Source organism: Protopterus annectens, chromosome 8.part0 (genome assembly GCF_019279795.1).
Source record: "Protopterus annectens isolate FY-2018-M chromosome 8.part0, PAN1.0, whole genome shotgun sequence".
NCBI lineage: Eukaryota > Metazoa > Chordata > Ceratodontiformes > Protopteridae > Protopterus > Protopterus annectens.
In genome coordinates, this window is record NC_056741.1 from 1905300227 (window position 1) to 1905313337 (window position 13111).

General features: G+C 37.6%; 1 protein-coding gene across 1 annotated transcript in view; it reads right to left on the minus strand.

Moving 5' to 3' along the window:
• Positions 1-13111, minus strand: part of CPNE2 (copine 2) — a 1786656-nt gene that overhangs the window by 679318 nt on the left and 1094227 nt on the right. Inside the window, exon 10 of the mRNA XM_044081406.1 lies at positions 5537-5635. Within this exon, the coding sequence (XP_043937341.1) occupies positions 5537-5635 (99 nt within the window). The remainder of the gene's footprint in view (positions 1-5536; positions 5636-13111) is intronic.

Here is a 13111-nt window from a genome sequence, read left to right on the forward strand (position 1 = left end):
TCTATCAAGATCACATATAACCAAAATAACAAAACTGGACCAGGTTTGAATAACAGCTCCTTGCGTTGTTGAACCCATGTTGATTGTTGTGTTTAAGACGGCTGCCTGTAAAAGTGTTATCAGCATCTTCCTAAAGATTTTCTCCATAACTTTCTTTGTCACTGCTTTTAACTTAATCATGTAGTTTCCCAATTTTTTCTTATCCAACCGTGTACAAGGGTACCACATTTGCCGTCTTCCTTTCCACTAAGCACTCTGTACTAGTCAGTGATCCTTTCACAGTCTCCATTGGGGTCTACCAAGGAAAAACTCTACTCTAGGAGCTAGTCTGCCTTGTTCCTGTTCACCTTTCCAAGGGCAGCCACTCTCCTCTCATACTCCTTTCTCCATATCCTGGTTTATCTGTCCTCTGTAATCCCTATTCTGGCCTTTTAAAGTCCCAGCATGACACTGCATCCTTGCTTTTATTTTGCAAAATATATGTATTCAGTACCTCTTTTCCTGTCTTCTGTAATCACCGTTAAGTATTTGCTCAGCATGGCCATGTCTGTCCCCCTCCCTTCCCCCATTCCTCCTTTCTGCTATGCATGCTTAAAAGGCGGTTGTTTTCTATCTTGATCTAGTTTGTGAATATTGAACATGTGAGTGTTGTATCTGCCTAATTATATACACAGGCTGTTTAAGAAGCAAAATAAGTAAGTGGATCTACTGTTGCGATCAGTTGTGTCAGGAAATGGCTCTTAATGACCACTGGTATTCGTATATACAATAATTCATTAAGAGTTTTGTAATGGAGAAATTATAATCTAATCTCAGTTGTGCGTGTATTGGATTAACAACAAAACACAAATTAGGATGCCTTTTCTTTGCACTATAAGATCTGCTCCATAAGTAGATGAGAAGAAAATATTAACAGGACTAGGATTTAAACATTTGACACCTGTGTGGTAAGTCAGGGGGGGATTCTCGAAGGTGCTGCAATGTGTACACCTTTTTGAGATTCAGCAACTGCCCTAACACAATGCTACATGGTGCTCTGGCATGAAGGCATGCGGTACTGCATAGGGCTGGTCCCACGGCCATGCTTAATACTGATGAAGGCAGTCTGGGAAAGAGACATATGCTAACTAGTGTCCAGGAATGCCTCTACACACTGAATGATTCAAAAAACTGCTCTTGCACATAGATCACCACAGATGCCCCCCTCCACTCTATGGTAATGAACATAGCCTAAAGCTTGTTCAACTACCTACCACAACAGTGGTTCAGGGATTTGCTAGATACCAGAGAAACATTTAACTTCAGTGCCTTAAGAGCTCCAGTAGTAGTATGTGGATCAGTGGGGGGACAGTAGACATAAGGGAGATATTTAACTTCAGTGCCTTAACTGCACCAGCTGCACTACTGGGATAGGAAGTGGGAGAAGCACTAGACACCAGGGAAACATATACATTCAGTGCCTTAACTGTACCAGCAGCACTATGGAGATTTGGGGGTCAGGGGAACACTAGACACCAGGGAAACATACAAATTCAGTGCCTTAACAGCACAGGCAGCAGTATGGGGGAATGAAGGAACACAAGACATCAGGTATCAGGTGCTACTTCGTCAGAATGAGAACTGGGAATGGGGGAACCACTGGAGGACAGACAGATTAGGGACAGGTTAATGTATGTACATGTTGTGTACTTGTGTATGTGGAGCAGTGACTAGGGGGAAATGCCTATAAGAAGAGCAGTGTACTACTGCAACATGCAGCTCCACAATGCAGATCTGCAGTGATCTGCATGTTGCAGTAGTAACTATGATTCAGAGTCTTCAAATTAGCCTATAATCAAGTCTTACCTCATTACCAGTAGCATGTCACTTAATTGCAAAATACTACATCATTGGAGCAGGGCCTTTCTAGCATAGTCTTATTCTAGTGCTATGACCTTTAATGAATCTCCAGGTCAGAATTACTGACAATGCTTACTGCATGGAGGTGGAAGCATGTGGCTGAACACATAAGACAGGAATTGCAGATTTTCTGTTTTTTTCCCCCAATATTTTTGAGATGAGGCCATTGAAATATCCACGAAAAATAGTATGGTGAAAGAATGACTGCCCATACAATGTTATATGTTTGCTCATTTCTTGGGTGCAGTCTCTGCAATATTAAGGGTCGCTTTTCTTTATAAGATGTGGGTGACACTATTTAATATATATTTTAACAGCTTTACCTCACAAAAAATTATTTATTAAATGGTTTCAGGCAATATATTTTAAAACAGAGTTTAATTATGGAGTTGCAACTTCTGGAGAATGTATAGACTAACAAGGGCACCACACTCCCACCTTATCCGACTAACAAGGGCACCACACTACCACCTTATCCGACTAACAAGGGCACCACACTCCCACCTTATCCAACTAACAAGGGCACAACAAAGTGATTTGATACCTAGCTTAATCAAAAATTAGGTAGCATACATGCAGAGACAATAGAAAATTAATTGTAATTAATAATCATGGCTAATCTTCACTGAAAAGTAACCTGTCTATTGCTAATGTTGTTAACTTACGTCTATTGTGTGACTATATTTATTGCATACATTAGGACAGTTATTATTTGCTGCATAGTGTTTCTTGATATAAAACTGCACTTTGAAAATTTAAACTAAATGCATTTTTAATCATGATTTAAGGTGCAGACTACAACTACTGTATACAGCATTACAGTGTCATGCATGTATTGTCTTGGTTTCATGTAAGTAGGAAAGCAACAACTATATGATACACTATAGGTATATCAGAGAGAAAACAACAAAAATACCAACAGGTATTAAACAGTTAATCATAACACAAATACACACAATAAATCAGAACCAGTAAAAGGTAATCCAGTTTGTAAAATTATTCCTAATATTAATGAAATCAGAACTGACACAGCATAGATGAATCATAGGATGTACAATGCAATTTCACCAGAGCCCAACCAGGTTCTCTGTAAATAACCATCCACAGGCTCTACCATCCCTTTCAAGCAAGTCCGAAAGTAAATTTAAGGGTACCTATCCAATTGTCCAAATTAGGCTCGAAGGGTGACAGGGAATTGCATTGCTTGACCTGTAGGAGGAGCCTCTTCTTGGGCAGAGGGACAGTTGTGCTACAGTGTTGATACAACACTGGTCTGTTTCTTAAATCATAGATGCAGGCATTTGTCACTAACTTGGGTAACATAAACTTAACTTAAATTACATGATAACTTGTGGTATTGTGTTTCTTTGGTAGAATAAATGTTGATTAAATAGAGAGAATTACTCTTGTGAAAAGCTGTGAGCAAACCAGTGGCATAATATGACAAACGAAAGTTTACAAAAAGAAGGTGCTGATAGGTACACAAAGGCTGTTTCAGTAAATGGCATTTATGCAAAGTACAAGCCCTGAAACCATTCTCATTGCTAAAGGAATTTGCACTTTTCGCTACTGTTGTGGACCATGAAGTTGGTATTAAGAAGTTTCGGGGGTATGAGGGTGTCACTCCATATTTGTTCTTCCCAAAAAAAGAGAAACGAGAAAAATCTTTTAGCTTCACTGGAAGTAGTTTTCAATGTTTTCTATTGCGTAAATGGCACTCACTGAACTTCCCTTTGGTAAGTTGACTCGCATCCCCAAAGGATTTCTGGAAGCACTCTTAGGTGTGGAATTTTCATATGTTCTCTCCCATAGCATAGAATGTAGTGTCTTTACATGCAAATATGTCTGATGAGTGGCCAGTGTGCTCTGAAAGTTGAGGAAAGGCCGACAAGATCTCTGTGTTCTACTTTTCAGGTCTTGCTTTCATTTCCTTCATATTGACTGGAGCCATCAGTTTTCTGGGCATTTAGCTATCAAAACCTTTATCTGTGGAATCACCTACTGGTTTGGCTGAGGGAGTCCTTGGCTTTTGCCAGTTTCAAACATACAATATAAAACATACTTTTTTGACTTAGTTGATCAAGTTATTTCACCACATGGGACCAATCTGCAAACTTTAAGGGCTCTGTAATAACCTTTCAGTTGGTCTATAACAGGTTGCTTGTTTGTGGGTCTCTCTCGCTTTATTTGGATTTACATTTATCAATTTGATGGCTTTCTACATAACATAATATCCATTTTAGCTTTGGTTTGTTGTCTAATGTTACTATTTTATGTGCTGCTTCTTGCTAATCTATTATATTTATACAGTGCTTTGGATACTGGCACTGAAATAAAAGGTGAAACCGAAATGAAATTGAAAGAATATTAAGTTGTGAATTTGAGTGGTGCAGGAATACTACTGCTATGAGAAGAGCATGTGGCACAACCTGAGTGATAGTTTATATAGAAGAAACTTCCAGAAAGTGTTTTGCTCCATGCAGTAGTATAGCATTTTCCAGACTATGCATGCGTCTGCATGTATCAAAGATGCAGAAGCACAAGGTAAGATGCATTTAATTGTGTAAAGGTAGTTACAAAGAAACTAGCTGCTTTAAACCACTGTTGTCAATGATGCTCTGGAATGTCTATGGAAGAGATTGTAGATGGCCTATCAGTGTTTCTGCTTGTTTCCTTGCCCAAAGTTTCCTTTCTGTCATAATTTGTTAGCTAATCACAGGTTTGTATCTTTTGGACTTTTCTTCTATTCTCATTCTTGCTTCCTGATTTACTTTATGTGGTTTTAACAGTAACTCTGCTGACTTGTATAAAGTATTGATTCTGTCTATATTTGTCATAAAACTTGGTCGTCTTCTGTAGCACTTCACTTATTTTTCTTTACCTCATGGTCAGCAGCTTAGCGCAGCCATTACATTTTTTTAAGTAGCTATTCTCTTTACAGCTACCTTTACAGTATCGTGTAACACAATTTATTGTGTTTTTGTGACTTTGACTACTGTAGGTGCCTATATAGTCTTCTCTGCACCCATATATATCATTCATATTCCATTTAATGCATGATCTGAAGTGCTCTGCTAGTATGTCTAGAATATTTTGCACAAGTACCCAGTGTCTTTATCGTTCATGTGTGTCACCATTACAATGGTGAAACTCTTACTAATGTAACTTACATATTCATTACATACTGTGTACTCTGTCTCTGAATCCTCTTGTGTATCTACTAAATTATACCAGTGAAATTCACAAACCATGCATCTATATGCACTATATGATAGTGCATAAATGCTTTAAAAATACATTACAGTACTCGCACTGTGCGCACATCTGGTACATAAAAGTTACTTATGAAGCTAGTGTAGTACACAGTACATAATGCACCAAATCTGACCAATTTGTATTTATTTTTTACTGTTAAGATAGACAGTCAGATGGTATGTGCCTACTAAGGCAAAAGCCCCATGGCTTTTTCAAGCAGTTATTGGAAGGGGCGACTTCTCCAAGTCTGACAAATCCTGGCACTGACACTACAGTTTTCTTGGTTGATGAATTACCTGCATGCCTCATAACAATCAATAACTCTACAACATTTTTATCATGAAGTTTGGAGCAAAATCAAAAAAATGAGGACGTGTCTTACTGCTATGGAATCTTCTACTTCACACATCTTTGCTACGGTTGTTTGGAACTCTCCTATGAAGTCATGTCCACCATCGTTGTCATAGTCGTAGCAAACAATCTGAAAAGGAACAAATAAACAATACCTTTTGTTAGTTAGTAGTTTTTTGTTTTGTTTTGTTTTTTTTTTGAGCATCTGCCTCCATCATCAAAAAACTGAGGAGCATCCACAGTAGGGATGTGACAGTATCTACACATACCTTTCCTTGCACTAATTGCTTGAGCTATTACTGAATTTTTTCTTGTGATTTTTTTTTTTTTTTTTATGACCATCTGCTCTTTGTATGCCTTCTGGTGGCTTATCCTCTCCCAGTCCTGGCTCGTTTTAACACCACAGTTACTTTGCTGCTTTGTATTTCTGTGTGTATGCGGTGATGACATAAGCCTTGCATGGATTCATATGATCTGCATTAGAATAGCCGGTGCTGTCTGCAGAACTGGTGATATAAGAGCTAAGGGCTGCTCCTTGGTGATATCTAATACTGCTAAAAAGGTTAATTTAACTAGCCTTTAGAAAAAATTGAACTGGCATCTGAAGTTTCTGTGAGCATATATTTCTTTCCAGCTACCTCTGGGTGTCTCTGATGACCCAAACCTTCAGCATATATAATAAAGAAGAAAATCTTGTTAAAGAGCATAGCATTCTTTCTTTCTTCTTATCTCCTGTTTCCAGATCAAGACAGTAATGAAATAAATGAACAATGTGGGTTTGGCACCACAGTGGTATTGTTGTTAGCATAATTGTTTCACAAAACAAAAGTAGCCCAAGTGAAGCAGCTGGGGTCACTCACCAAAAATGGATGACTCAGTAGTAAAAATCACAAAACCACTTTAATCAAATCAGTACATAAATCCAGGAACAAAATGGATAAGCGCTTTCGCCTACATAATCTAGACTTCATCAGACAACAGTTAAAGCATACATACTTCCTTTTCTACAAACCAAACAGTAAGTGACATAATTTAAAGTTGATTAGGGCAGATAAATGACTTTACATTAAATATTCATGAGATGAATAAATTAAAATGAAATCCTAAATAAAGCAAAAGACTGCAAGACACAAACCCCCTCACAGAAGTATAAATACAAGTTAAATACATTAAATAAAAAATGAAATTACAAATTTATAAAAAGACTGACGGTATGTAATAAACAGAATAAAAAACATTTAAAACCATGTAAAATAACAATATGCTATCTGTGTGTGTAACATGGTATATTAAACAGTAATTATTTGGGAGGTCATATTACCTCTCCAATGCCTTTAATTTCAGTAAGGAGCTGATTGAAATATTTCCGTTTAAGCCTGGCCAGTTCCCTGCATTCAGGTGTAGCTGCCATATAATTCCAACAATAGTGACCATGATCCTCCTCTAACATCAGTGTTGATACTGTCGATAATGAAGAATAAACATTTGTGATTGTTGTTCTCCATTATATGCTTACTTAGTGCATTGGTGTCTTTGGTATTTTTAATATCATATAAATGTTCATAGATGCGGTTCTTCAGCTTCCGGTCAGTCTTGCCAAGATAGAAACATGAACAGACAGTGCACATAGCACCATATACTACTTTCTCAGAACAACAGTTGTATTTCTGCCTGATCTTAATTTCCACATTGTTGACACAAAATATATTACATTCTTTTACAAATTTACAGTAGTTGCATCTACCACACTTATTCATAGAACCAGGTTTTTGGTGAAAGAGCAGGCTCCTAGTTTCAAAAATGTTCTTTAAATTCTTTCTTTTTTTATACACAATAGTGGGTTCTGAGCCTATCACAAATCTAATATTCTTTTCATGTTTAAGAATGGACCAGTCTTTCAATAAAATATCCTTTAAAATGAAACTCTCATCAGTAAAAACAGTAATAAATGAGGTTTTAAAATCTCTTTCTTCCACTATGCTAGTGTCATGAATGTTGGATGAAGGTGAGGTAATGGCTGTACTATCACCAGAAAGTAAGGGGAGGTAAAAAACTCTCTCCCTTTTGTTGACAACCTTAATCATAATGTTAATAATAAATTTGTGAGGGTAACCTCTTCTTAGAAACATTTCTTTCAGCGTGTCACATTAATTCAGAAATTCATCCATTAGACACCATATGTGCTGCACGCAGGAATTGGCCTTTAACAATAGCCTTCTTTTGTTTCATAGGGTGGGTGCTAGAATAATGTAGTAGAGAGTTAGAATAAGTATTTTTTTAAAAAATCTTTGAAACAAAGTTCTTACCATGATAGTCCTTGAGTAAAAGGATGTCAAGGAAAGAAATCATGTTAAAATCACTGGTGTGTGTAAACTTTAAGAAATCAGTGGTAGTTCCAATATATGCAATAAAATCATTAACAGGTTCGTTAGGTCCATCCCATAAAACAAACAGGTCATCCAAAAACCTGGTATAAAACTTTAATATATTCAAAACACTTTGAGGGGAACAAGAATTTTTTCACCCATTGTTTTACCACAATGTTGGCATATAGCCTACCACATGCTGACCCCATGGCCACTCCCTCTTGCTGTAAATATATTTCCTTATTAAAAAGTTTAAAATTATTTTTGAGAACCACTTCCATCAAGTGTACATAAACCAGAACATCAAAGTGTGCTATACCTTTCTCATAAAGGTATTCTGTGAACCAGTCTAACCCTGTATTGTAGGGTATTACTGAGTATAAATCCTTGATGTCAATGGTTATAAACATATAGGTAACTTAAAAGGTATTTATCAATACTGCTAAAAACATTAATTTAACTAGCCTTTACAGAAAAATTGAAGTGGCATCTGAAGTTTCTGTGAGCATATATTTCTTTCCAGCTACCTCTGGGTGTCTCTGATGGCCCAAACCTACAGCATATATAATAAAGAAGAAAATCTTGTTAAAGAGCATCGCATTCTTTTTTTCTTCTTATCTCCTGTTTCCAGATCAAGACAGTAGTGAAATAAATGAACAATGTGGGTTTGGCACCACAGTGGTATTGTGGTTGGCATACTTGTTTCACACCTCTTAGTTCTCTGGTTTGGTCCCCAGCTCAGGTGTCTTCCGTGTTGTGTCTTCATGCACTCCACGTGGATGTTTGTTAGGTGATCTGGCTTCCTCCCATACTTTTTCTATTGCACTTATAGTTGGCTAGTGAATTATTCAAGTACTATTTTATTCATTTTTACTATTATTCATTTTACTATCATTATACTTTATTATGCTTTTTTATTCATTTTTACTTGCTCATTAAAAAAGGTTATGCAGTGTTTATACAGTGATTTGGCTATTACTGCATTTCTAAAGTGCCTCTGGTACTTGATTTGGTATTTTTCTCTGCTTTTTCTAAATACTGCTGCTGTCTTATAAGTTTTCTAGCTAGTTTTTGGTCAACAGTTATCTTCTGAGAACAAGTGTTGGTGGTTCTGTGGCAGAGAATTAAACTGCTGCTATATTCCAGAAGAAGACATTTTTGGATGAAGTCCTAGCTAATTTTTATGTAGTGCATGCAGCGTGCTGATTACGATATGATATTTGGAAAAACACAGAGCAGTTAAGCACCACAATGACACACAACCTGACCTAAACAAATATTAAGCACCTGCTACAAGAGTTGTTAAGGTCAGGTCCCACGCTAGGCAGTAAAATCTGCCTGTACTAACTAGAAAATAACAGCGGCAGAATATAAAATTGTTTATGTCTCCTGTCGTTTCCAGTCATGTGTCCCTAAGTTCCTGTAATGAACCTAGAATCTTGCTGAAATAACAGGATTTGTGTTTGCATGTATTTTCTGAAGTATGCAAATGAAAGTCCAGTGAATGCTGTTATTCAGTGACTTCAAGCCTCAGTGGTTTGTCTGAAAACCACAGATTTTATGAGCAACAAACCAAATATATGAAACAATAATCTGGACATTCTGTGAAAATATGGACAGTGGAGACACATGAAAGGTAACTATAAATGAGATGCACAGTGTTACACTGCCTTTCTGACAGTGTTGATTAGCTGGTTTTACAGCTTTGAATGCCAGCAAAACACTTCACAAATTTTTCCCCTCTGACTAGTAGTACATGGAATAGATAAAGCTCCATGCACTACACAGAATTATGACCATCTCACCAATCATAACCCTAAATTATGAGTTTATTCATTATGTGTGAGCTTTGCTCTCAAGGTCTCTAACACACAATAAGTGAGTTATGATTGGTGAGCTGATCATAATCTTCTGTATCTGTTCTTTTGTTCTCCATGCTGGGATGAACAGTTCTCAGGCAGCCTGCTTTGTTGCCCTAATGTAAAGGCTCCAAAAGACCAAGCACAGAACACATGGTCTGAAATTCTTGCTCTTTAGATGAGGAATAGTAAAGTACTGATTTCTGTTGCACTTACAGTTCTGTAGTGAATTATACATACATATATATATAATATATATATATATATATATATATATATATATATATATATATATATATAATATATATATATATATATATATATATATATATATATACACACACACAAGCATATACATACATACATATATACATATACATACATATATATATATATATATATATATATATATATATATATATATATGTGTGTGTGTGTGTGTGCATGTGTATATACATATATATATATATATATATATGTATATATATATGTATGCACTAAAATGCTCTGTTGTGTTTGCAGTGACCTGGTTGTTACCACATTATAAAGTGTTTCTGGTATTTGATTGAGTTTTCTTCTATTTTTCCTAAACTTTGCTGTTGTATAAATTTTCCAGTGGGTTTTTGGTTAAGAATTACCTTCTAAGAATAATTGTGATTTTACTACAAATAGTAGACATTTTTAATACATTCTTAAGACATATTCCTGTAATATTACTGTTCATATTTTTACACATAAAGTATGAGACACCTACTAATAAGTTACTGTATTCTTGGACTAAAATGGAGGGTTGGCCAGCTTGTCCACCCTCAGTTGCAAGCCTAATTGAACTTGATTTACTCTGGCAGTGCAGCAATTACCTGGTGCTCACAGACAATTAATTATTGTTTAGTTTGTCACTATTTACATATGAGAGATGCATGGACCTCCACAAAGAAATGGATGGTAAATTGTATAGATGATGGGTAACGGCAACGTAGTACAAAACAAGAAAAAACAGACCAACAATGTCAAGGATGCAGAAATTTAATTTGCAAAACCACAATAAAATTCCAAAAAGCTTTCGGGTACTGAAAAACCCTTCCTCAGTGTGTTATACACTTGGTCAGGCTTGAGAAAGTACAGTTTTGTACCTACCATAAGTGTAGATGTTCGAGGATTCCCTTGCTGCAGTCCTGACAATTGGGTATAGTCCGCGTCCCAGTCGGCCCGAATACCAGAGAAGGCTGGCGTCGGTCATGGCGCTTAGACTGACGCCCAGTACGCCAGGGTACTAATGCGCATGACCGACGTCATTTCCTCAGTCTTTTCTTGCCCCAGATGTCAGAAGACCCAAAAGACAAGTCCCAAAACAACCTGCACCAAAAACATGTACAATATATACAGTAATATATACAAAATATAAGCATGTAAACTCACCTACACAACCACCCTGAAACACAGAGGGAAGGAGGTATGGACTGCAGTAGGGGAATCCTCGAGATTGCACAAGCAGAATCCTCGAACATCTACACTTATGGTAGGTACAAAACTGTACTATGTTCTTCGCCTTCCCTTGCTGCAGTCCTGACAATTGGGTAGAATCCCAAAGCAGAGGTAAGGGAGGCTGGCAAATTATAAAGTAGCAGGAGCTGACAACATGCCTTGTAAAACAGCTGTGGCAAAACCAGCTCTAGACTTAGAGTATATAGGCAGGTGATAATGCCTAGAGAAAGTATGCACTGAACTCCAAGTAGCTGCTTCCAGAATATCCTTAGTTGCCACCCCTTAGAAATGCTGTTGAAGTGGCAGTAGCCCTAGTGGAATGAGGCCTAATCCCAGCTGGAACCTGTTTGCCATGATGGGAATAACAAAATGCAATGCAAAAGCCAATCCACCTAGAAATAGTTTGTTTTGACACAGGCTTGCCCTGTGAACTCAAAGCAAAAGAAACAAGTAACTGCTGAGACTGCCTAAAATCTTTAGTCCTGCTCAAATAATAACGCAATTGCCTGTGTACATCTAAAGTGTGCAAAATCTTTTCCCTTTATTTTGAGGATCTGCAAAACGTAGGCAAATGAATAGTTTGGTTTAAAGCCACACTAGAAACCACCTTAGGCATAAAGGAAGGATTAGTACGTAATGATACCCTGTCCTTATGGAAAATCAAAAGGGCTCTACTGCCATAAGGGCCTGCAACTCAGACACCCTTCTTGCAGAAGTAATAGCCAACAGAAAAGCAGTCTTCCATGACAAATATTTCAATTCAGCAGTAGCTGCAGGCTCAAAAGGTTGTAGAGTAAGTTTTTCCAACACAAAATTGAGATCCCAAGCAGGAGTAGGAGCTCTGGGGGTCTTATATTCTTTGCCCCTCTAAGAAACTGCTTGAACAAAGGATAAAACAAAGGTGGGTCACAATCATAGTGAGCTGAAATTGCTGCAGCATGAATCTTTATGGAAGAGAAAGACAAACCTTTGTCCAATAATTCAGTAAGATATTGAAGAGCCACACTCAAATTAGGCTCTGAAATCTCCAAATTCTTTGCTGTACTCCAAAATAAAAATCTCTTCCATTTTTCTGCGTACACTCTCCTAGTACTAGGCCTTCTAGCTTCCATAATCACATTTAAAACTTGTTGAGGAAGCTGAGACCTACCATGCTTCAACACAGAATATGCCAAGCTGTGAGATGAAGAGATTGAAGCTTGACATTGAGCAGATGACCGTCCTTCTGAGATAACAGATGAGGAATCAGAGGTAAAGGCCATGGAGGCTTCTTTACAAGACTCCTTAGAAGTGGGTACCAGTGTTGCCGAGGCCAATCTGGAGCTATCAAAATCATCCTTGGCCTGTCCTGTCTGACCTTTAGTAATACCTTTGGAAGAAGAGGTAGAGGTGGAAAGGCATAGACATGAAGGTTTTTCCAACTGAAAGACAGAGCATCCACTTTCCAAGCTGTGTGATGAAACCCCTTTGTGCAATACTTTGGCAGCTGGTGGTTTAGTGGAGAAGCGAACAGATCTATGTCTGGAGTTCCCCATGACACTGTCAATTTCTAAAATACATGAAGATCCAGTTTCCACTCGTGGGGATCCATGATATGTCTGCTTAATACATCTGCTAGGGAGTTCTGTGCTCCTGGCAGAAACCTTGCCTGAAGAGTCAGTTGCAGGCTTAACGCAGTCTCCCATAAAATCATTGCTTGCCTGCATAGAGGATAAGAATGTGTTCCCCCGTGCTTGTTGATGTACCACATGACAGTTGTGTTGTCTGTCAGAATCAACACCTGCCCTGGAAGAAGTAACTCCTTGAACGCCATCAATGCAAACTGGACTGCTAACATCTCCTTCATGTTGATATGTAGATGCTGTAGTCTGGCAGGCCACTTGTCTTGTATCCACT